At 38.8% G+C, this 27152-nt stretch overlaps 1 protein-coding gene across 1 annotated transcript in view; it reads left to right on the top strand.

Moving 5' to 3' along the window:
• The window catches only part of LOC126336775 (mediator of RNA polymerase II transcription subunit 14), a 173038-nt gene that overhangs the window by 113706 nt on the left and 32180 nt on the right, over positions 1 to 27152 (top strand). The window contains exons 18-23 of the mRNA XM_050000788.1: positions 1305 to 1477; positions 1839 to 2033; positions 13085 to 13339; positions 14488 to 14743; positions 20381 to 20542; positions 25989 to 26197. Coding sequence (XP_049856745.1) covers positions 1305 to 1477; positions 1839 to 2033; positions 13085 to 13339; positions 14488 to 14743; positions 20381 to 20542; positions 25989 to 26197 — 1250 coding nt within the window. The remainder of the gene's footprint in view (positions 1 to 1304; positions 1478 to 1838; positions 2034 to 13084; positions 13340 to 14487; positions 14744 to 20380; positions 20543 to 25988; positions 26198 to 27152) is intronic.

Below are 27152 nucleotides of genomic sequence, written 5' to 3' on the forward strand. Positions count from 1 at the left end.
TAAATAAACATTTTCCTGTGCCCTGTCTTTGAAGGGATTCAAAACGTTCATAAATTAAATGTGTGCATTAGTCCTTCAGATGTTTATATATTTTTTGTTTTTTATATAAAGATTTGAAAAGTTAGAGATGCAAGTTTTTCTTTAGTTTGTTGCTTTTGGCTATCTTTTAACAGCACAGTTCATTGTGGTATGCACTCCATTGTACAGTGGAAAATTCTTTAAAACAGTCCATTGGTCATGACACTGCCTGTCCTCCTGCATCCTTTTTCCTAGCCCAGCATGGTACACAGGAAAATCTATCTGGATTTTGAAAAGTAGAAGAATTCACACAGCATGGAGATGTTTGTGAGACCAAGTAACATGAAGAAATACATTAGGATGTAAAAGCATTTCTCATGGAAGATAGGGATCTGATGTTGAGTACCAGTCCAGAGCACAGTTGGTACCTGTGAGAGGAACTTACAACACAGTTCTCTTTGACTCTAGTCTTAAGAATTTTGTGAGCTTTATAGCTTTGTGTCAAAAGTTACGTAACTAAATGTATTGGGGGATAACTCTGCCAGCAGAATGTGACAACCTACAAATATTTGTATGCTCTAATAAATAGATTTATGTCCAGCTGAAATTGCTAGAGTGAAACTTTCTTGCTTCATGGAGTGTAAAACAAGGATCATTATACATATATGAATTTGAATATATTGTATTTGGAAGCCACTTCACGTGAGGAACAAACCTATTCCATCTCACATGCTAAATAAGAGGTTCTGAAGGCATCCTGAAAACATAAATTGTTGTTCAGAATAGTTACACAACTGAAGTGGAGTATGTAGTTACAGTATCACCAAGTGTTCTTCGGCTAGAGTGATTGCAGCTGCTGACTGTCTAAAAACATTCACATACCCGGCACTGTATATCTGTGAACTGTTAGTTCAGTTGAGAACAAGAAATATTAACGTATTGTTTTCTTTTATCTTATAGGAATCTTAAGAAATGGAGCTCAATGAGTAAGTTAATATTGTGGCATTGGCATAGGTTCTGAGTTTGCATTCTACTTTTCTCTCTCTCTGTCTCTCTCTCTCTCTCTCTCTCTCTCTCTCTCTCTCTCTCTCTCTCTCTCTGTGTGTGTGTGTGTGTGTGTGTGTGTGTGTGTGTGTGTGTGTGTTTGTGTTTGTGGAATTCTAAATTTGACATGAAAACGAGTGTACACCCCTTTTTATTCACACAAAGCAGGTTTTAGTCATACTGTATGGCTCACAATTTTAGAATCATTAAATAAGTAAATGCTTTTCTTTCTTTCTTTCTAGGAGCTGCTAACAATTGTGTGAATGCACATTCTCTGATGAGAGAGCAACTGGAAGCCCACTTAAATCGTCACCGTAACTTGGCCCAAATTGTACACATCCTGCATGAGACTTATGAACCTCTCATCTCCATCAGCAAATTACCAACTCTGCCACAGCTGGGAGTCCGAAATTCGGTATGCAAAAATGAAAAATTGAGGTTGTGCAGTTTTTTGTTCAAACACTAACACACTGTATCTTCTATATTTGTAAAGTTCTATCTTTCTTAAACTCAAATGTTGCTTGGAGATGTTTATCTATGTTTGTTAATAATGCAGTAAACAGGAGACGTATTACCTAAATAAAAGGATAGCAAGAAGTATATCTGAACAGTTAATAAGCGTGTTGCTATGTACACTCATTTTGTTCTTCATGTTTGAAAATCCCATGTTATTTGTTTGTGTTAATTTCATTATCTAATTATGTAATATTATCTATAGGGATGACTCTTTAATTACAGCTTGTATGCTTCTTAATTGTGTAATTTGCTTCATATAGCGACCACAGGTTCCAGTACAAACATTCACGATAATCCCTCAGTCATCAACAATGTTACGCCTCTCATACCAGGGCATGTACTGCCTCGAGGTAAAGATGCGTGGCGGTGGCCTGGTTAGCCTGAGGGATGGTGCATACAGTCGATTTGATCGCAGCAATGTTGTGGAGGAGTTCACACCAACACAAGGCCTCAAGGTAGATTTATATGTTGTATTGTCACTGTAGGTCAGTAAGGCAGTTATATATAAGCAAAAGTTATTAGTGTATTTGAAATAGTCATAACGCATATTAGATAGAAAATAAGATGACCTGTCTTCACTGGAATATGCTTTCATTCTAGCTTAAAAATTTATCATTGCTGTAAAATTACTGAATATAAGAAAAGAAAAGTTGTTATTCACCCTATGGTGAAGATGCTGAGTCACACATAGGCAAATAAAACTATCAGCCCATAAGACCTTCGTAAAAAGTAGCCCCCCCCCCTCCCCCCCCCCCCCCCCCCCCCGCACACACACACACACACACAACTGCAGTCTAAGGCAACTGCGAGCAGTAGCACCATTACCAATTGTATATTCCATCCCAGATTTTTCATTGGTTGAATATAAGAAAATACATTTTTGCAGAACATTGCAGTTTGTAGCTCCCAGTTTGTGTGTTGGGACTGATTGTAGGTGAAATAAATTTGCTATTGGAAAATGACTGTAATCAACCAAGTGCAAGAGGAAAAATACAAATTTCATGAAAATAATTACTACAGGACTTCATATGAATGGATTGAGTAGTGGGTTATGATACAAATGAATTGCAACGGGAAAAAATCTCAATTTCATTTAGATAATTAGGAACCAAAGACTCTGAGTGATCAAGATAAGAAAATTAAAGAATATTCTGTTATCATACTGGAGAAAAAGAAGGAATGAAAAACTGAACAGAAGTGAAAGAAGAGAGAACATATGTTGCTGAAAGAGTATATGAAGAGTAAAGATATATACTGTGAAACATGCTCAAAGTAGAATCACATGCGACTAAATTAATTTTCCATATTTGATAACTTTCTGGATTACACAAAACTTACTAGGCTACATAGAATTTGTCGGTTATCATGCAAAAAAGTATAAATTTGTAATTGTACATGTATTTGCATACGTTAACCCCTGCGCAGTAGATGTTCATTTATGTTTTACAATAAAACACAAAACTACTACACCAGTTGATAAATAATGCAGAATTTCTGTATTATTACTCTACATTCATTTATTGTTTTATGTACATACATACTATTCTGGTCTTTTATTTCCTTTACATTTAACTTTTTTTCGCTACATATGAAGGAGAGAAACATATTTGAATTTCCTGTTCAAAATTGTTTTTTCTACACAATTTTTTGCTCTGTACAATAGTTCCAACACCTTGGGAGAATTTGTGTGTGCTCCAAATATCATAACATCGTTTATTCATGTAATAGCTTCCTCAGCCATATTAATTGTTCTAGTAACATTATTTTGCTCCTCTTCTCCTTCCTTTGTTTTTTTATTGATCATCTTCTCTGTCGCTGATTTCTGTTAAATCTTTTGCTGCAGTAAAGGTGAAACAAGTTGACAGAAGGTCATCACTTCGAATGTATCGTCTGCAGTTGCTCGAGTTACAATGACCACAGAGGCGCCTTGTCCTTGACCTACAAAACCCGCTTTTTTGGAGCACTTGCTAACAGTTTCGGGCTTTACTTCCCTTTGTGCCAATCCAATCCAATTCAATTTACGGCATCCAGGATAGAAATTGACTGTGCAAGAGCAAATGCACTTTCAGCTTCTTCAACACTAAGAATAAGAGAGTGCAACAATAATCAGCTATAATGGGACTTGAATTTGTAAATAACCCTTGGTCCATGGGTTGAGTGAGCCTGGTTCAACCTGGTAGAAACAGAGCCAATTTCACGTTTGATAACTTAACATTCAGGTGGCAGGTTGCGTTGTCTAGGAAAAAGGGAGCTTGGACATTTCCTTTCTTGACTTTGGCATTAAAAGAGCCCAGCTAGTCTCCCATAAGACCATTCTCCATCCACACATTTTTATTGCTTCACCATGAGATTTGAAGATTTCTGACATCTATGTTTTTGGAACAATGCAGTTTTGCCACTTTTCCAATCACCAGTGGCTTCTTCATTTCATCTAACATGTTTGTATACAGCAGTCGGTAAGTCTTTCCTTTGACATTTTTCCGCCGGTGCACTTTTCACCTCTAATTGTTTGCAGTTTTGAAGGTAGTGTGCAGTAAAACAGTCCCATTTTATTGACACTGAACATATCTTTCAGGTCATAATTCACAGTTAGATTGTACAGTATTGTCTTCCATTCTGTTGCTACACTTTCCTGCACATCCTTAACTTCCCCAGACACTTCATTCCACACAATGTTGTGCCTAGCTTTGAAACTGTCCAGGCACCTTATGAATGCCTTACACTGTGTATTTCCAAGACTCACTTTGTGACATGGGCCCATACAAAGGTGAGTCTTCTGCTTGCACACTTACAAACCATTCCCACGCTATCACATTAATTTCTTCGTTTCGTGTCTTCTACTTCTTTCTCTCCATTTGTCTTTCCCTTTCGTTCTGTGTCTTGCCTTTGTTTCGTAATGTATGGTAAAGTTGTGTTTTACCACATGTGAAATACAACATTATTTCATGCACAGAGAGTTTGTCTTTCTCACTCGCCTCAATTACTTTAATCTTTTTGTTGAGTGTTAGTGATGTTGTCACTTCAAGTGCTACTAGTTAAGAGAAACTGGCAAATAATGCAGGTAGTGCATGTCTTTGGATGGTTGACATTGGCAGGTTAAACCATTGTTTAACAGAACAACACCCAAATCTTTTACTGTGCAGATTGCAGCAGAGTGTTCGTAGGTGTGCAAGAATGTTCGGTTATGCCCATGCATATCATTATTAATGAAAAACGAGAAATGCCGACAATGCTCATGAATGGGCACTATTTCCTTTGATGTACTGTCAATTTCAAATCTTAGGCTACTCGTCACACGAAATACAGATAAATATTCAGGGACGCATGTCCCTTATGCTTACGCAGCGGTCTGTTTTGATTACACTTGGCCGTGGTTCCACTTATCTACAACACTACCCGCTACGCCACGTACTGTAGGAAAGAAAAATCGTTCACTAAGTATCGGTTGGAAACTTTTCACTACACCTGGGTGTTCTACAGGTAGATAAACCACTAGGACAAAATAAAATATGTTGCTCACCAAATACCTTGTTTAACCAGCTGAACCATCGATTTTGAAGAATCCATTTATAATTACAATTGCTCATACACTCATTTACATGAAAAAGACAGACACAAATGCCATACTAGTCCCTTACTTACATGTCGTTGCTCATTTATGTGCATCTGAGGGAACTACATTGCATAAGCACTGCAGCAATGCTCTCAGAATGGAACTTTTTGATTGTCCCTTATAGTTTCCACATTGCAGAAGCTGGAAAAATTTCATATTATTAAAAATAGCATTTCTGTGTGTTTTGGGGATGTAACAGGGTGGGAAAGTGGAGGGGTCAAGGTTACCTGTGTGAGGGACCGTAGGTTGCCAGATTTGGGCATACACCCCCCTCCCCCACAAAGAGCTCTGCAAAATGAAGAGCAAGCGGTCTATTCCCCTTTCTCTCTACCACATTTCATCACAAAAATCAACTGCATATGGATCACTGGTACACAGTTCAGAGATACTTTGGGGGGGGGGGGGGGGGGGGGGGGGGGTATTTTCACAAATTGTATTAACACTTTTTCTCCCTACTGCACTTTGTCACAAAAAGCAACTCCATACGGATCACCAACAACACAGTGCAGAGATGCTTGGGGGAGCGGGGTGGTATTTTTCGCAAAGTGTATGAACACTTCTTTGAACACAAATATGATTGCTATAATACAAATGCAAGAAAAATATATGGACAGATTCTGAATAAATCTCTGCACATTTTTACACAGTACTACAGGGTAAATTGAATACTAGTTGTCTTGTACAGCAGTTGTAGTCTTCTTTCTGGAAAGGCGACTTCACCCACAACGAGCGCTGATCACTATTCAGTTTACAGACTAAATATATTTCCAGCGCATTTCCTCTCCAGTTCTCTTCTGTAAGCAGACAAAATAACTACACTGATTTCGATATTTGTATAGTGAAATTATTTTCAGTTTATTGAGTGAGTACTTATTTGCAGTTGGTGAGTGAGCTTTCATGTAAAACAACATTCCTATAAACAATAGCTGAGCGGTACTTAATTTGTAAGTGTGATGTTGTCAGTAACCTATGTAATGTTAGTAGGAAAAGGGATTGGAGTGATAAATATGATATCTTCCTGGTGTCTGTTGTTGACAATGTATGTATTGTAAAGCCGTGTAACTATGTTGTAGTGACTTGGTGGTGAATTAATGAACGACCAGAATGTTACTGCTTTCTCTCACCATAAACTGTGTTACTGGTAGACTTCAGAAATCTCTTCCATTCATGAGTTGCTAGTGTGTGTAGAGTGGGCTACAGTGATTGGAGCCATTTACCACTCTTTCACAGGTGGTTTTCAATATGTCTGACGGATTAAGATCGATCATGTTTAAAGAACAGTAATCTGCCTAAATGCACTACTTGACGCGTGTTGAAATATCTGATGTGTAGTCTTGGAGATTAGTCTTTTGTACTGACATCTCAGTAGTATAGTTCCATTGCCAAGCAATCACAGATAGTCAACCAAAAATGGACTGCACTGGAGCAGGTAGAAGCAGCTATGTTGCTGCTCTGCAAACATATTGCACACGTCTGAAATGTTCCATGAGTGTCTCATGTGCAGCTGGTGCTGTTGTTTTGTTGTATGTTTAAGTAGTTCACTTCATAGTTTATTTCATTTGTTGTTGTTATTGTTTATTTGCTTCTGTTTCATTTTAAACAATGTTCAGTGCAACAAACAGTGCCAGCCCAACATGTGAAGTGAAATGGAGGAAGAAGTGTGCACTACACAGCCATGTCTGCGAATTCCTGTGTTTGATGAGTGACTACTTTGAGAAAGAAAAGGAAAAAGTTGAGACCTTGTTTCCAGTTGCTCAGGTTATTAAGAGAAATACAGAGCACTGGAAATGAGCAAGAATACTGTTGTACCAATAGGGGAAAACAGTGTAGTATAGATTATGTGTGAGTGGCACAACAAGCCTGCACACACCAGTAAAGAAGTGGCTGAGATAGAACCAAGTGACAACTTTGTCAATTTCAAGAAAAATGTTATTTGTTGTCATATACAGTAGAGTCCCATTAATCTGAATTAATTGGGACTGGATGTTGTTCGGATTACCGATTTGTTTGGATTAACCGGAATTACGGTGATGAGAATGAAGTATACCCAGCAGGTTAGTAGGTACACCATGGTAACAAATGGGAAGAAGTGTGGGAACAATGGCTCACTATCACTCTGTGCCCCAGTTGTTGTGCATTGTTGAGACCTTTGTAGTGCCTGCAATCAGTGCACTACCAGTTGGCTCGCAAAATGCTTGATTATGTTAAGTTATCGATCGCTGGCATGCCTAACAGTTGTATTGTATTCGTTCAGGTGTAGTGGTGTATATATTTTCGTCACAAGTAAACGGACATACAACTTTAACTCTAAAAGAAAAACTGAATGCTTTGAAGCAGATAGACAGTGGTGATAATGTGCAGATAGACCATGGTGAGAATGTATCTAAACTGGCAACACAACTGGGTTTTGGTAAAGCAACCATTTGTGATTGAAAGAAGAACAGAGTGAAGCTTGAAAAGTCCTGTGCAACATCTTCGGGAAAAACACTCTAAATTCGACAGACTTTGAAACAGTCCCAGTACGATAAAGTGGATGAAGCTCTTTTCCTGTGGTTTACACAGGAAAGAAAAAGGGGAACTCCTTTGAATGGAACACTGGCTCAGGAGAAGGCTGTTTACCTGAACAAGTTAATTAATCTTGATGAGTCTTTTAGTGAGAGTACAGGTTGGTCAGACAGATTGAAAAAACGCCATGGAATCCGTCAGCTAACAATTACTGGAGAGAAGCTTTCTTCTGACCGTGATACAGCAAAGGAATTCTTGGGTGAGATTGAAAAAATGATGAGAGAGCGAAAGTATTCTCCCCAACAAACATGTAATGCTGACAACACTGGCCTTAATTTCAGGGCATTGGAACAAAAAACCTGGCATCAAAAGCAGAAGACCTTGCTCCTGGTTTTAAAATGTGCAAAGATCGTGTGACTTCAATAGCGTGCAGCAATGCTGCTGGTAATCACAAGCTGCCTTTAATGCTGATCAGCAAATCTGCTAGCACCAGAGCTTTTAAAAACTGCATCATGAAGTCCCTGCCCATATATTATCGCAACCAGAAAAAAGCATGGATTAGTGGTAAGCTGTACAGAGAATGGTTTCACAGCCAGTTAGTTCCCTCTGTTCGACGGTTTTCTAAGGAAAATCATTTGTCTCTATGTGCAATCCTTTTGATTGATAATGTGCCATTTCACCCCAACTCTGAACAATTATGTGATGGAGAAATTGGGGCGAAGTTTTTGCCAACAAATGTTACACCATTTGTACAGCCGATGGACCAGGGTCTACTGCAAACATTAAAACTGATTTACAGAAAACAGTTTTTAAGAATCCTGATCCAAAATGATCGCATTCCTTTAGTGGAGAAAATAAAAAACACCAAAGTGAAGGATGTTGTTTATTGGGCTTCTGAGACATGGCAGAACATTTCAGAAAATACTCTGAGAAAATAGTGGAGATCTCTTGAATTTCAGAACAACCTAGTTGAAAATGAAGAGAAAAATCTACTAAAAATGATACAAACCATCCCTGGATGTGAAGAAGCTAGTGAAGGAGACGTAGATGAGTGGATGGCAGCAGATGGGGATGTGTGGAGAACGTTTCTGACGCTGATTTATTTACTGCTGTGACTCAAGACCAGGAAGAAGTGGACTGCTGTGATGGAAGTGACTATGAGCCTGAATGCGACAAAGTACACACAGTGGCGCAACAGAAACCCTTAACCTCGTGCTGTGTTATTTGGGGCAACAGCCCACTGCGACACCTGCTGATTTGATGTTTATGAGACAATGGCACAATTGTGGTCATATAATAGACTTTCTTGATTACGCCAAAAAACAATGAGTTTTTGTCATCTAAAATGTAGGGATAGAATGTCTGCTGTATTTTACCAAGTTCGACAGCTTTTCTTTCATTGTTATGCATTGTTTAAACCTAATGTTTCCTTGTCAATTTTTCTAGTACATATTTAATGTACTGTGTAAATTAAAATAGTGTGTATGTACATCAGTTTACTGCACAGTTTTCCATATTTAGACTAACATTTTTCATGTTCGGATTAACTGAATGTTCGGATTTGCAGGGTTCAGATTAATGGGACTCTGCTGTATATATATCCCAAACTTCTTTTTAAAAGAAGCAAATTTTCATTGCATACAGAGCTGTAAGACATAGGCTTCAGCTGTTCAAGTGCCTGTTTGACAAGAACACGAATTTGCTGGTACATCAGATAGCTTTGTGCGAAGATGCTTGTCAGTGTTTCATTAAAAAATAATAGGTGATTACTACAAGGAGATGAACAGTGTTGTTTTTCAAATGTGGCACGAGACATCACTTATGACAAACCTCATAAGTTCACCAGTTGATTGTTACGGACCATGTCCCTTGTCATTCCATTGTTCATGATAAGACACCAACTCCGGCAACAAAGAAAGATGGTGATATTCAGTGCCTGAAACGAAAAAAAGTAGCTTTCAGAAATGATTTTGAGAAAGGTGGGATTGCTTGAAATTGTGACACAAAAGAAACCACAATTTTTAACATATGTAATTGATGAAATTTCTAAAAAGCATGGGCATGAAATCTTTGGGCATCCATTGTCACTTCAGTGTCATTAAAGGTGTATGAGCATAAATAAAAAAATATGTTGCTGCAGATAGGAAAAAAATTTCATGATCTCTGAAGTTGAAAAATCATCTTATAGCTGCCGACAGTCAAATGACAAATGTTGAACACCACTGCAAGTGCCGTCAGAGAGGCATCCAAAAATGAAGGTGTTGCGGACGAATGAGTCAAAAATTAATTATACATCCATGAGGGAGCAGTGATAGTTCAAGCAGTGCCAAAGAAGACTGTTCTAAATCATATTCTAACAGTAATGTGAGTGGTGTTTGTCCATTGGCGTAAATACAACACACTCAGGAATGTAAGGTGGAAGCACTCCATTGACCTATGTGTATCATCATATTGAGAGTACCTTCTTCATATTATAACTGTTAAGACATTAATAAATTAATCTGTTCCTCATTGTAGAACTATTTAATAATCCTAATATTTAACAATGGAAAGAAAAGCTAAATGTTCAGTGATTTGTCAAAATAGTTTTCATTTCCTTCATGAGGTCTAACAAATAACTTTATGATGTTTCAGCATATTGGATACTAAATAACTCTTTTTCAGTTTTTCAAGATTTTATATTACAAGTAGCAACTGTAAAAAAAAATTCATGCATACAAATAGAACGTGCATGTTATTGACACTTTTGTTTCTGCTGCTAGAGAACACTTGCAGTAGCGAACAAACATGAAGTGCTGTAAACCACATTAGACAGCAGTACCATTTCCCTCTTTGAACTATCAATGTCAATCACTCATCTCACAGACTGTAGGTGACCTCTTTCTGTTTCAGAGGAAGCAATTTAAGCCTCTGGGCCTCTTCAGGTATTGGGAGAGCTGAGGCGGAGGTGATGCATTTGATACCATCAAGCTGCAAAAAGTATTTCAGCCATTGATAACGGGGACAATGAAATCGTCACTGTCAAATACATATTGAAAGCATTTTATGCTTGGGGGTAGTCTCTTCATTGTGGTGGACAATTTGACAGCTCCAGCTGTTGAGTTTTTTTCACATAAATGGTCACTTAATAACTGCAAATAAGACCTTTCTTAATAAGGTATAAATACCTCTATGCTATAAACATGAGCTCACTGAAGTTATTTTGCCTCCTTACATAAGTGCATCAGGCAAGAAATGCTGGGAAAATACGGCCTGTCTGTAAACTGAAAAGGCATCCATTTCCATTTTCCCATAGTTGAAGAAATGTACTACATAAAGATGGGCAGCATAGGGACTGATGGCCTTTGTAGTCTGGTCCCTTCAACCCCCACAAAGCGGCCGACCATGACCAGCAGAAACCATGTATGTGACATGACTTATTTCTATTGAATCTATAATGTTCTTAACACTTTTCATTCTTTTTATTGTTTTTTACGTGCTTGTCAATGACTATTTGGTGAATGGTGTATGGGCAGCATAGGGACTGATGGCCTTTGTAGTCTGGTCCCTTCAACCCCCACAAAGCGGCCGACCATGACCACGTATGTGACATGACTTATTTCTATTGAATCTATAATGTTCTTAACACTTTTCATTCTTTTTATTGTTTTTTACGTGCTTGTCAATGACTATTTGGTGAATGGTTTTCTTGACGCCTTAATTATTTACATTCTGCCATATTGAGACATTCTTTTCTATGAATAAAGTAGGCACATAATTGTAAAAAATCAGTGTTGTCAACAGATTGAAAATTCTTGTGCTAAGAGAATTGCAATGGAACAGGTAACTTTTTGGGAGCTTGCAGACCATAGCGGAGATAATTTTACATTTAACACATGAGCTTTAGTAATACAAAAATGGTGTGATTTGTTTGGTGTGGTCCATTTGGGTGACCTTTGAGATATGAACCTTATAGTCAGTGGTGGTAACAGCAGAGAAATCATTGTATGATCTTCATGTACTCGGGGGACACAAGTATTACCAAAATTATGTCTGATGGGCAAGTGAAATGTAATTAGACAACACACGTTTTGGTTCATTTTCACTGTTTATTTGCAAACCATTACTGCAAGTAATCTGTGATTAAAGTGCAATGTAGTTGTAAGTTCCGCCATTAGGCAGGGCTAGCTGGTGAAATTCTGTGAATCAGCAATGTCTTGCGTGAACATTGAAGCTGTACAGCGAAGCTGTTTTTTTTATACTGATAAATGCACTCTCTAATCTTCAGTGCAATAGATCATAAACAATAGTTTGTCAGTGAGCAATTTTGTTTCCTGTTATGAAAATCTATTACTGAGACTCCAACAAATCTGCAGGTAGGTGCTCATTGGGAGGGAGTGCCGTTCGTGAACAATCTCAAACTGGCCGGCCATGAACCTCATGAAGTGGAAAATTTCTTTAAAAAATCAATTGCCAAATAAATAAATAAGACAGTTTGCATTATCCGAAACCCAGTGCAGAAATATATAAAAATATCTCCAAAATAACAGACATGATGTTCATGAGAAGAATCCAATTCATGGGGCTTTTAGAAAGAATGGACTCGGACAGGATAATGCACAAAATCCATACATTTTTAAAGAAGAAAACTGCAAGACTGAACTGGTACAAACAGACGGAAAAAGACCTGAGAGAATTAGTGTCTCTAAATCTACATGACAGAAATGGCATTAAAAAAAAAATCACAAACACACGGGGTTTTGAGGAAGAAGAGAGAAAAACTAACCGATATACGTGGTCTGCCCAATGAAAACTAGCCCATTCGTTGCATATGAAGGAGTACTGGGTGAAAAGGAAGGCCAACAAATGTTGATTACACGTGGACCTAAGTGATCCATCCACAAAGAAGAAGAAATAAATAAATAATCCATGCATAGAAATGAATAAAATTATTTCTCTTTTGAACTGTCGCTTTGTTTTTGTCTCCTATGCCCTCCTACCACCACCCCTTCCCCACATGCTAAATTTAGTTCTAGTCTTGAGTATCACCCTCCCACCTCAACTCAGTCTGTCTCTTAACTGTCCCTCAACTTCCCTTCATACCACTATTTTCATACATGTGTCCCACCCTACTTTCTTTCCTTGCAAAGAAAGAACACACCGTGCCAAGAGATGATGATGATTCAGTTTTTGTCTTTCTATGTTACTGTTGACTGGATCACAACATTACGTGTTGGGTACTCTTTCTGCATGGCATTGCTGTTGTTGGTGAAAATGTATTTATGTGTTGGATAAAGCCAGATAAAGCTACAAATTTTCATGCAGATGTTTGAGAATCTAATGTATGTCTTTTGTTGAAACTAAGTAAGGAGGTTCTGCTTTGCTTGACAAATGCTGAAAACTTTCCAGGCATTCCTGTCAAAATATGTTGACGAGACAGCAGTATTTAGAAGGAGATCACAGTCTGAGGATGACAATCCGCCATCTCCAGTGACGATGGATTCAGAAGGAGGTGGTGGGATGTCATTTCTGGGCTCCCACCATCGCGGACCTCAGTCGCCAGCACAGCAGCGGGAGGCAGGCCTCCGGTTCCATCCTCCACTCACTCCACCATCCGGAAGCAACCCACATACTCCAGCCAGCCCTCACCCAGCCATATCGCAGGTAACTAGCAGCAGTTTTGCGATTCACGTGGAATGTTTTTTCTCGATCTTGTCTGTGGCTGCACGTTACATTAGTGCAGAATAAGTTATAGGGAAAGAAATGTGAAAGAAAGACACCAAAACTAAATATATTTATAGACAGTGGCAATGATTATCATGTGCTAATGTGTTACAGCAGACTGTAAATATTACACTAAAATTATGCCATTTCTCCTTGAATGGGAGCCATAAATTGCACTGCAGTTATGGTATTTCTCTTCTAATGCAAGCCAGAAATTGCACTAAAATTACACCATTTCCCTTCAAATGCATGCTGGTATCCGAATAAAACAGATGAAAACATGTCTTGTAGGGCTTTGCTGGTTTTTCAGTTGTAAGCCAAAAAAAAAACTATTCTTTATCTCAGGGTGTCTTTCTTGCTTAAGACAGTGTTTTCTTGATTGTTAAAATATTTTAATTAATTGATTGCCATGGTTCATTTCACTTTGTGTGGCAATACGGTATTTTCAAAATGTTCACTGAAACTGATATTTTATTTCCATTGCCACACCTATGATCTCCAACTTATCATTTTCATAATACACAGCATGATTAAAGCCTTTCATGTTTTAGATGATTAGTTTTCTTTAAGCTGTTTTTATAAGTAATGGTATTATTTGATGGTTTCTTGCTTGCACCAAGATGTAATGAGAAAGTATAATTTGAAACACAATTTATAGGAAAGGTTTGATAATGGAAATTAAACTGTGATCTGGTTGGAAACAAGGAACATTAATGATGAGTGCATAAGGTCATAACAAAATGCTTGTAACAACTTGACTGAACTCCATTTCCACAATGCCTTATACACTGAGAATTGAAGGCACTGTTTATGGTGACTGTAAGTTGACATTAAGCCTGATGTTCACCAGGGTGTTTGTTTGCTAGTGTAGTCTACATGCCAGCACCAGCTTTTACCCTTCTCCATCTGTAATGTCATTAACAGATAAAATATTAGACACTACTAGCACTCATCATGTTGCGAAGTTATGTGCCCGAGGGATTAGACATACAACCCACTAAAGTGGTATCCAGTGAAAAGATGGGCACCACATTGAGGCGTGGCGAAAGTAACTACAAATATATTTGGTTCACTCACTGTCTTTACAGGCAAGTCAGCATCAGAGTTTTGGCTCAAGCCCGGCAACATCATTCAACTTAGCATCACCTCCATCAATGCCACCTAACATCAATCCTTCACCTTCGATGATGCCTCATGCTTCACCAGGAGGACTACTCGCTAATTCTCCATCGAATCCTCTGCACGTTCCAAGCCCAGCAGGCCTCATGCCGACATCTTCACCTGGTCCGTGTAGCTCAGTGCAGGTGGGGCATTCGCCTGCTGGGTCCTTCATGGGACAGGCAGGTAAGTACAACTGTTTGCATAGAAATGCAGAGTGAGTTTCAGATATTTATGCCTAGATACAGAACAAGACTGAAATATGTTATTTATTACACCATTTCGAGGTGTGTAGTTAATGTAAGAAGAAAAGAAATTGTTCTTTTCTGTGCAGTCCCTAATTAAATTTATATTGATGAGACTTTAAATTCTAACCTTAATCAGTAGTGTCTTGATAAAAAGCTGTGAGATGATTATCAACAAAAGTATAACAAGCGAAAATCAGACAGTGGAAAATGTGGAGTGGAATAAAGACACTAGTCATAATAGGTTTGATTGCTACACAGACTATAGAGGAGACATTGAGAGGCAGACAGGTGCAACAAAAAGACTGCTGTACATTTAAACTTTTGGCCAAAAGGCCTTCTTCCAAAAAAACAGACGTGCACCCCCTTCCCCCTACCCCCCCCCCCCCCCCCCCCCCACACACACACACACACACACACACGACCACAGTCTCTGGCCTCTGTGGCTAGGCTGTGGACAGCAACTGTGCCTGATGGCAGAAGCACTCTGTGAGAGGTAGGGGTAAGGAGGAGGTTGGGATGGTGAACGATAGCGGGGTAGGGGTGGAGGAAGGTGTAGTGCTGCTCGTGGGAGCATGCAGAGACACAGTGGAGATAAGATAAGTGAGAAAGGGCTGCTAGGTGCTGTTGGGTGGCTTGGGGAAGGGGGGATTGGGAGGAAACAGAAAGTAGAGGAGGGAAAAGAAAGACTAGTGGTTGTGTTGGTCATTTAGAAAACAGTGTAGTTTTGTAGTGGGAGCAGGAGGTGGGTAGGTGGGAGCAGTGGAGAGACTAGCAGAGACTTAGACCAGTGGGTTAAAGAAGTGTGTTCTGTTGAAAAGCATGTACAACAACTGTGTGCTCCACCTTTGCCCACACAGAAAGCAGCACAATGGTAGCAGCTTAGTTTGTAGATCATATAAGTGCTTTCACAGGTATCCCTGCCTTTGATGATCGGACTAGAGTAGGTGGTGGTGGTTGGAGGATGTATGGAACAGGTCTTGCATCTAGATCTATTGAGGGGGTGTGAGCCGTGAGGCAAGGGACTGGGACAAAGGGTGGAGTAGGGATGGACAAGGATATTACATGGTTTTGGTAGGCGATGGAATACCACTGTAGGAGGAGCGAGAAGGATAGTTGGTAGGACAGGGTGTATATGACCAGGGACAACTGAGAAATCTGGGAATTTTTTCATCTGGGAGAAAACCGGGAAAAACACAGGAATTTTTCATTGTTTTAGCTTTCAGTTAAATTTTTGTAATTTTGACTGGTAAGAATTGATTCTCTATCAGAGAATGTTACTGTATCCTGCTACTGGAGAATGATACTGCAGCAATAAAATATAAATGAGAGGAAAAAATAAAACTTAGTGGCAAAGGAAATGCACCATTTACAACAATAAAACACTGTGTGCGCACGAGCGTCTGCAAACAGCAAAAATATGTCAAAGGCCCTAGGGCGAAGACTATGTAATACTTAGTAACAGTAAACTGTTTTCTATGAGCGGGACATCACAATTGTTTACGTTAGACTAGTATTAGACTATCAAATTTCTTTGTCAAAGATTTGATCAAATATTAGTCAAATTTATGTGACAAAGATCTTTGACGTGACGCTAAAAAGGGTTATTACAACGTCGTCATATTTTTCGTGAAAGTTCAAGGTGGCTGACAACAACAACTTGTTATTAACCATAGCAGTTGCATGTACCACAGTTGCACTGTGTGCACATGAATGAAGCGATGGGTTTTACTATGAGATGGTAAAAGCATTCAACAAAACTTGTTAAGTGACCTTGCAGTGGAGGACATCAAGTCGTACATAAATTACTTAAGAATGGATCAGAATACATTTTAGTATGAGCTCAGTGAAGTATATCCTCATATCACAAAGCACAATACTCACTTAATAACTGCTATATCTGTAGAAGGCAGGCTCAGTGTAACACTCAGATTCCTTGCTACAGGAGAGAGTTACTCTAGCTTACGGTACAGCACTCGAATACCACGTGCACATTAACGAAAATAATACCTGAAATATGTGCAGCAGTATATAAAGCACTAAAGGACCAATGTCTGAAGGTAAATAAATGTTCAATACACTTTATGGGCATTAAGAACTATTTTTATTTTATAAATAAATCAATTACATTTTGTGTCCGAAAACTACAAAATAAAATTACACGCGCGCGCGCGCGCACACACACACACACACACACACACACACACACACACACACACACACACACACACACACACACACACAAGTTATTAAACTGAATCCTCCTCTTCTATACCAGCTTGCTGGAAGGCAGCCTGGATATATCCAGAGGTGGACGGTTGTGTGTGTCAAGATGTCACATGCAGCAAATCCCACCTGTCTGCTGCTGTGCAAGCAGTCATATCTCACAGCTAATGACCTCCACAATATTTTCGTAGCTCTCCAATCTTCTTAATCTATTTTTGTATTCAGGGTGCCTCAAGTTAAAAAGTGCCTCATCAGCTTCATACATCTCTATTAACTTTGTAATTGAGAGTACACACTAATTGTATTTACCGGCCATGTTTATAAACATACTACAGATGACAGAATGCTGCAGCGATGCTAGAGCTCCATGTGGTAACATTTCACATTGCAGTGAACAGAAGACAAGTGACTTTTATTATCAAATCTACATCGAATCTCTAGATTTGATCAAATTTATTTGACAACAGACAAGATTTGACAGTGTCCTATTACACCATCAAACTTCTTTGACTTGAATATTTGACATATCAGTTTGACAAAGAAATTTGATATTGTAACACTGGTCTTAGGTTCGTTTGACCAGTTGTCAGTGGGCTCATGTGCATGCAGCAAAGTTGACTCTCGTATGAGCAGTACCTTCTCCCGCATGCTAGCGAGAAAAATTTTTCTCACACGCCCTAGCTGACAGATTCGCACATGCGCAGATTTCTTTGAGTTGTAGTGGGGAGGGGATTAGTCACCAACTGACCCCTGTTTGCGTTAAGTGTTTCACTGTTTCCTCTTTATTGACAGCTCCCACGTCAAATGAAAACAAAACAGATTTCTGCAGCTGGAAGCTATCAAGTGAATTACAATACACTCACGTAATTACGGAGGGCAAAAATATATTATTAGTTTAAGGTTTCTGATTTTATTTTATTTCCAAATTATAAGCAGTCAAGCATTAATCGCCTTGCAGAACAATGAAGTTATTTTTGTCGGTTTGCTGAAGAAATTTGGCTTTATTAATCTTTCTGCTGAGGCAATCAATTTATTTGAAACGAAGTGTTTCATTCCACAGTATTGGCTAGTTCCAACTGTTCACTGAATTTCAAGTGCATGTTTTCATCTTCTGCCATGTTTGGTATTATGCCATAATAAAGAACCAAATATGGGATAGTACAGTACTGGTACTCCAATAAAATTTACATCCCAAAAACCACACTGAAAAGCTTAGTATCAGATGGGACCTACTTCATTGTGAATCTGGAAAAAACCAATGTGCACTTCAAGCTGAATTGTGCATTTTAGTATGGTTTACGAAATTCCGATGCTTTTGGTGTATTCTCCGATGTCCTGTTTCTTTTATGGCGAAATTTAAGCTCTCGTAGTGCTTTATACATGTGAGATTCCTACACCACTGCATGCACAATAATGCCTGTTTTCTGGCACTCTCTGGCAGCTGCTAAATCAAATCTATTTCTAACAGTCTCGGGATAGTATTGTGAACGGTGGTTCAAAAAGCATTACTTTCAAAGTAAATTTTTTTTTTATGCAAGATGAATTATATTACATGTGAGAAAGTGTGATGAATTTCTTGAATCACAGAGTGCTTAAAACTGAACACTTTGAGGACCAGCCACTTCCAAGAATTTCGAGCCTAGAAGACCAGACATTTATATCATTATTTTAAATTTACTGGCACATTTCTGTGATGCATATTAAAGTATAATGCACGCAAAATAGATCAGTATTATATGTGAAAGCTTAGCTTTTCTTGTAGCTATACTATGTATATTAATTTAAACCATTAACTTTTCCTTTTTCTGTGTTCACGCTACGTAACAGTGATCTTGTTATTGGCTGATTATAACACTTGTCCTATGCTCTGAATATCTGCTGTCATCGGCTGCCGAGATCACGTGGCATGAGATATGACTGGCTTACAAAAAGACATCGCAATTTCGATTTCAACACTCTGGAAACTAATGTACTGTGTTTGGTGCAGTTCGAATTTATACTTTCGTAATATAAAAATATGCAGCGTATATGTTGCTGCACATCAAAGGTCTTTCCAAACCTTATCTACTCTGCCGCTCCCCCCCTCCTCCCCAGTAACTTCTAGTGTGTGAAACGTTAACCATTCAAAGGAGTGACAAGTTTTACAGTTCCAAAGGAAAAGTCTACAGAAAACCTACTGTCAGTTAGCACGGAGAAAGTGTATTTTTGCCCAGGAAAAAGTATATTTTTTAAACGGGGTAATCTGGGAAAAATCTGGGATTTTTTTTTTTTTTTTCCTTGGCGTAGTATACACCCTGTAGGATATTCAGGGCAACACGACAAGTGGTGGAGAATGTGATTCAGTTGCTCCAATCCAGAGTTGTACTGAGTCGTGAGAGGAGTGCTCCTTTGTACCCGGATTGTGTGAGTGTGTGATGTAGTAGGTGACTGGAGAAAAAAGGCATATGAGATCTGTTTCTGTACAAGGTTGGGAGGGTAATTTTGGTATGTGAAATCTGCATTGAGACCTTTGGTGTATTTGGAGAGGGACTGCTGAGCACTGCAGATGCAACGGCTGTGGTTGGAAGGGAAAGTATAACAAGAGCAATGGAGTGTAGTAAAAATAAGTCAGGCAATGCTGAGGGAATTGGATTAGGAAAGGAGACAACAGAGCTTTTAGTAGTGTTTTCATATTTGAAAAGCAAAATAACTGATAATGATTGAGGTACAGAGGATACAAAATGAAAACTGGTAACAGCAGTTTGTAGCATCTAACATAAATGTAAATGTTAGAAAGTCTTTTGTGAAAGTATTTTTCTGGAGTGTATCTTCATATGGAAATGAAATGTTTTGTTGCAAAAGAATGATGGAAAGTTAGGCCGATAAATTAAGCAACCAGTGAAGGTGCTGCATCAAATGGGGTGGTAGTAGTAGTGCTAGTACACCTGCATACACTGATGTCACAGAGCTTTTCATGTGTGCTTCATCTTTGAATCCAGCAAATTGGAATCACTTTTGACAGGTTTGCAGAAATTTTGTATGAGATGCCAGACAGAAGTTCCAGAAGGCAAAACTGTCTTTCTGTGGTATGACAAATTCTGTGAGACTAGCTACTTGTTGACTATGAAAAATGCAGCCTCCTCAGAAACAGCAGCAGCAGCAGAGGTGGGTGCATTGTGTGTGTGTGTGTGTGTGTGTGTGTGTGTGTGTGTGTGTGTGTGTGTGTGAGAGAGAGAGAGAGAGAGAGACTATGTGCACTCAAACCTTAGAGTTCACACAAAAACTGCTGTCTACCTTAAGTTTTGATTACATGTGTAGTTCTTGTGCGCCACATACCTCATGTAGAAAATGTTATTCTCCATTATTCTCACAGGTCATACAGATGGGAGCCCATTTCCTTCGCAAAGTACAGCGTCCCCTGCAGCATCGAATTGGCCAGGGTCACCCAGTATGCCCCGCCCTTCACCAGCGAGACCTGGCCAGTCACCTGGTGGACACCCAGCACTGCACAGTCCTCAAGGAGACCTCAAAGCAGGCAAGTGTGTTGTGGTTAGAGTATTGGTCCATTATTTTTACATGCTGGAAAAAAAAACCTCTCTCCCTGCAGGGAAAAAGGTCTCCTTATGGACATGACAACTCTTTTGCATAAAACTAAGAGAAGACAGCTAATCACTATTACCTCACACAGTTAGTAAAGTTGTTCAAAATGTCCACAGCCACATTTAATTGTTTTTGTAATGTAGCTCATTACTGTTCTAGTAAGTTTATCAGAGTGGCCACACCAAGCAAGGTGGAGCAGTAGTTACTAGCTGGACTCACATTCAAGAGGTACAGGAGGATGAAGGTTCAAATCCCTGCTGGCCATCCAGTTTCAGGTTTCTTGATTTTCCTAAGTTGCTCCAGGCAAATGCCTTGGTGGTTCCTTGGAACAAGGTGTGGCTGAGTTTCTTTCCCATCCTTTTTTAATTCAGGCTTGCACTCTACCTCCAATGATCACACTCTCGACAAGATGCTAAACTCTCTGAGTGGCTGTTGTAACTAAAAGAACAAAACTTGAAGATTTAATTTGAAACTGTCTCAACAATAGTGACAAGTAAGGGCACACTAACATAATCATCTGGTGTTGTTCCTTTAGAGCATATAATGTTTGATGCAAAGTAGCTGGGGATTCTGCAACAACTTCTTTCATGAAACAACTGTGTACCTTAATTATTTTTCTAGTTCTTAACTGGTTAACACAGTGTACTGGTTTCCCTTCAAAGCCAAAGCCGGATTAAAAGTGAGAGTGTGAAAGGCATGATGACTTTGACGTTATAAGAGGAATAGCAGGACAAAGGAACTGTAATACATTGATACATGAATGAAAAAAAAGAAAGGAAGAAAGGAAATCATCACCAAAAGCTTGACAGTAGAGGTGCAGCCCTACACTACGCAAATTGTTCTCTGAGAACCAATGTAATGGTGAAATTGTAATACAGTAGAGTCCCGTTAATCTGAACTAATTGGGACCGAAACTTGTTTGGATTACCGATTTGTTCAGGTTAGTCGGTATTACGGTGACAAGTTTCTAGAATGAAGTATACCAAGCAGATACGTAGGTACAACATGGTAAAAATGGGAACAAGCATGGGAACAATGGCTCACTTTCACTCCTTGACCTTGTTGTTGTGCATTTTGAAGACCTATGTAGTGTCTGAGTTCAGTGCACAGCCAGTTGGCTTGCTAAGTGCTTGGTTTTGTTAGTTATCGATCGCTGGCACTAGTTACAGTTATATTGTATTCGTTCAGGTGTAGTGGTGTACGTATTTTCTTCATGAGTAAACGGAAACATAAGAAAAATTGAATGCTTTGAATTGGATAGACAATGGTGAGAATGTATCTAAACTGGCAATGCAACTGGGTATTGGTAAAGCAACCATTTGTGATTGGAAGAAGAACAGAGTGAAACTTGAACAGTCCTATGCTTCGGGGAAAAAACTCGAAATTCTACAATTTGAAACCATCCCAGTATGATAAAGTGGATGAAGCTCTTTTCCTTTGATTTAGGCAGGAAAGTGAAAGAGGAACTCCTTTGAATGGAGCACTGGTTCAGGAGAAGACTGTTTACCTGACAAAGTTAATGAATCGTGATGAGTCTTTTAGCACAAGTACGGTTTGGCTGGACAGATTCAAAAAACATCATGGAATCCATCAGCTAGCAGTTACTGGAGAGAAGCTTTCTTCTGACCGTGATACAGCAAAGGAATACTTGGGTGAGATTGAAAAAATGATGAGAGGGGGAAAGTATTCTCCTCAACAAACATGTAACGCTGACAACACTGGCCTTAATTTCAGGGCATTGGAACAAAAAACCTGGCATCAAAAACAGAAGACTTTGCTCCTGGTTTTAAAATGTGCAAAGATCGTGTGACTTCAGTAGCGTGCAGCAATGTTGCTGGTAATTACAAGCTGCCTTTAATGCTGATCGGCAAATCTGCGAGGCCCAGATCTTTTAAAAACTACAAGATGAAGTCCTGCCCATATATATTAGCACAACCAGAAAAAAGCATGGATGGATGGTAAGCTGTTCAAAGAATGGTTTCAGAGCCAGTTTGTTCCCTCTGTTCGATGGTTTTATATGGAACATCTCCCTGTGCAATCCTTTTGATTGATAACACGCCATCTCACCCCAGCACCGAATAATTATGTGATGGAGAAATTGGGGCAAAGTTTTTGCCACCGAATGTTACACCACTTCTATAGCCGATGGACCAGGGTCTACTGCAAACATTAAAACTGATTTACAGAAAACAGTTTTTAAGAATCCTGATCCAAGATGATCGCAATCCTTTAGTGGAGAAAATAAAAAAGACCAATGTGAAGGATGTTGTTTATTGGGCTTCTGAGGCATGGCAGATCATTTCAGAAAATACTCTGAGAAAATAGTGGAGATCTCTTGAATTTCAGAACAACCTAGTTGAAAATGAAGAGGAAAATCTACTAAAAATGATACAAACCATCCCTGGATGTGAAGAAGCTAGTGAAGGAGACGTAGATGAGTGGATGGCAGCGGATGGGGATGTGTGGAGAACGTTTCTGACGCTTATTTATTTACTGCTGTGACTCAAGACCAGGAAGAAGTGGACTGCTGTGATGGAAGTGACTATGAGCCTGAATGCGACAAAGTACACACAGTGACGCAGCAGAAGCCCTTAACCTCGTGCTGTGTTATTTGGGGCAACAGCCCACTGCGACCCCTGCTGATTTGATGTTTGTGAGACAATGGCACAACTGTGCGTCATATAATAGACTTTCTTGATTACGCCAAAAAACAATGAGTTTTTGGCATCTAAAATGTAGGGATAGAATGTCTGCTGTATTTTACCAAGTTCGACAGCTTTTCTTTCATTGTTATGCATTGTTTAAACCTAATGTTTCCTTGTCAATTTTTCTAGTACATATTTACTGTACTGTTTAAATTAAAGTAGTGTGTATGTACATCAGTTTACTGCACAATTTTCCATACTTATACTAACATTTTTCACATTCTGTAGTGCCTCAAGAATTTCGGTGTAAATTCTAGAAACACTCGGCCTTCAATCCTCTCGAACACCCGATACTTTAGGTACGAGTGTGGGAAAGTGAGAACGTTTCTACCGATCCACCTGTGTCTATGTACAGGTCGGAAGTTTGTTATTAGAAGACTGTAAGTAGGGCGAATCACTGACGACTACTAGTGTTTGCAGCCAGCACCACAGAAGACGTGATGAAAACTCAAGGAATAATTATGTAGTATTCTTTGGTGTGTTAGTGTCTGTGTTGATAGTAAAAAAGACTAATAAACAATTGAATAGAGATTTCTGTTCATATTCATGTCTTGGACTCGCTTGAGACTAGAGACTTTTATCTTTCTTCACATCTTAGCTCTGCATGAGACAGGTAGCATGTGATGTCCATAAATTATTGGTTTGTTACAACCTATGATAGTATTTGTGTTTATTCAGTCTTATGTTTAAAGACACCAGTTGATTTGCCAGAGTTTTTTTACTTATGTGAAAAAGAGTAAATGTTGCTTTGTGTTGAGAGTTGAAAATATACCATGAATGAACTGAAAGTGTTCCACGAGTACACAAATTATTTCAAGAATAGAGAAGTAGCTTAATAAAATCCTGTACCCGCTATAGTCTTTGGAGAAGTAGTTTTTGGGAGATCGACATAGCTGATTACCTATAGAAGAGGATCAGCTGCACACAGTACGTAAGTCAACTGCGAGAGATGTGCGAATCTTGCACCCCAGTACCACACTGTCTTGTGTCATCCAAAAAAACATTAGAGTTCAGATTAACCAAACATTCGGACTACCGGGCTTAGGATTAGTGGGACTCAGCTAAAGATAGAGCTCTGAACCAGTCAGCTTGGATAAGTTATTATTATTATTATTATTATTATTATTATTATTATTATTATTATTATTATTATTTAAATAAAAAAGATTAGTGAAGTAGTCATCAGTTGTGCGAGTTGATCTGAAGATGTAGAATATGAAGTAGTAGTTGTGCAGCTGAGGCAATCAGATAACATATCTCGTGCCTCAAAAAAGTAACGGTGAGGAGCCTCAAGTGTGAGATGATAAGAATAAAGAAAAATTTCTGGATGGGACAGTCAGGAAGGTTGAGAGGAGCAGCTAATGTTGATTCCAGGAATATGGTGAGTGACAAGTAATCACTGGAAGCTGTCATTTCCAGAGTTTAAATTGCTAACGAGAGATGTGATTTAGTGATCTGAATGAGAAAGTAATTTCTGTTTCAGATTCTGCTTAGTAACCAAATTGTTGGTGTACACTATTTAACTGTTATCATCCACAAAGAGTGCAGTAAACAGAATTTGTATATCAGGTAATGAATAATTTGTTTATTCTTATATGTCACTCCCAGAACTCTGCATGTAACAGAATCAGTATAGAAGGAAGTGAAGAAATGTTTCTTTTGTTCGGCTTCTCGTGGTTCTTTGTATTGCAGCGTCACCTTGAGATCTGAATGACTTTTTTTCCATGAATTATATCATCTTTCAACCCCTCCCGTCTCATTTTTTGCCACTCTTGCCAGTCCCAAAAGTTGAAGCTTTGACACCTCTCTGAAGTTTGTATTTATATAAAACAACATATACTGGTTTCATTTCATCTTTTGGCACAAAAGATTGAGTTCACATAGCTTCAATCTACGAAGAAAAGAATCTCTAAAATATCAACAATGTAGAAAAGGATATATTGCTACTTACTATAAAATAACTATAAAGAGATGCAGACCGGCATAGATAAAAAGACACTTACACATAAGCTTTTGGCCTCACTCTTTGTCAGAAAAAAGAGATACACAAGCCATTCATTCAGACAAGCAAGCACATCTGATGCACACACAACCGACAGCTCCGGTAGATCGGGCCAGAATCCCCAAAATGAAACTTTAACCAAATTCATAGAAGAAATATGCAACTGATAAGCATAGATGAAATGCAGCAAGAAACTAGCTTTTAAAACAAAATAGATAATTGAGAGGAACCAGACTATTCAAGGTTTAAGTTAAAGTCACCAGTATGTCACACTATCTAGTATAGACATTCTAGTACAGGACAAAGGCATCACCAGCATTGTTAAGGATTTAGGTAGGAAACTCTCCCAAGAATTTCATGTATGTCATCAGGTCAGTCGTTTTTTTTTTTTTTTTTTTTTTTTTTTTTTTTTTTTTTTTTTTTTTTTTTTTTTTTTTTTGCATTTGAGGCAATCCATTGTCTTACTAGATAGCATTTTCCATATATTTATATATTGGTCTGCTGCCAGTTTAGTCAGTTGATGTTTTCCCATAGCTATTAATTATATGCTGATATATATGTGATTGTGACAGTGAGTCAAAGAAGACTAAACACATTGTTGCTAGAAAGGCAAAATTTCTGTATTATCTCTTCACCCAATATGATGACACACTTTCCATCTACTTTTTCGGCAGGTGGATGTCATTTGTCACGTGTACTTCCACAACGAAGCTGGGCTGGCGCTGTACCAACTCTCCTCACCCATGAGGCACTGCATTTGCTCTGCACATCTACTCCACATCCTGTCGGTTTACCTAGTCCAGACATGTCGCCACTTGAGCGGTTCCTCGGTTGTGTTTTCATGCGAAGGCAACTGCAGCGGACTGTGCAGAGTGAAGACTGTGTGAGTACTATATTGTATGGACGATTTATTTTAATTGCAAATATGGGGTGTGACAGAAAGAGCTTCCCAATATGAAAAACAAAAGAATACAGATAAACTAAGGATAATTTTTTGGATGGTCAATGACGCAAGCCATTGGCAACTGCAAGACAGAAAGAAGTGAGAGGAAGGGCTGTTTACTTGCTCCCTGTTTCACGTTTTGCAGATATTCTTGTGATGTGTGTACTACACAAATTTAACAATACACCGGGATCAATTTAATACGCAGATAGCAAATGTTGACTTCATCCCAGTACATAATGATGTTGTGGTATGTTACATCATACATATTTAAGAAAGAGAATATATTTCTGGAATGTAGGTTGTGGCAACAGAGTAGTCCACAGCATTGCCCACTGTCTATGTTAGGTTGATTGATGACAGTTTGGTTGTGTGTTGACAGAATGGTACAGAAGGTTTCATTTAATCCCTACATAACTTCTAATGATATTTTCCCATTGTGCAAACTTGGAAGCAACAGTTTTTGGGGTGCAAATATCATATAAAAGAGCTCTATAGAGATGGGAAGAGTAGTGGAAGCACAGTTACCAGCAGTAGCTTTGAACAGATATGCTTGGCAAGCTTATCTTAGAAGAAAGATTAAGAAAAGGCAAACCTATGTTTCTAGCATTTGTAGACTTACAGAAAGCTTTTGACAATGTTGACTGGAATACTATCTTTCAAATTCTGAAGGTGGCAGGGGTAAAATACAGGGAAAGAAAGGCTATTTACAATTTGTACAGAAACCAGATGGCAGTCATAAGTGTCAAGGGGCATGATAGGGAAGCAGTGGTTGGGAAAGGAGTGAGACAGGGTTGTAGCCTCTTCCCGATGTTATTCAATCTGTATATTGAGCAAGCAGTAAAGGAAACAAAAGAAAAATTTGGAGTAGGTATTAAAATTCATGGAGAAGAAG

Source organism: Schistocerca gregaria, chromosome 2 (genome assembly GCF_023897955.1).
Source record: "Schistocerca gregaria isolate iqSchGreg1 chromosome 2, iqSchGreg1.2, whole genome shotgun sequence".
NCBI lineage: Eukaryota > Metazoa > Arthropoda > Insecta > Orthoptera > Acrididae > Schistocerca > Schistocerca gregaria.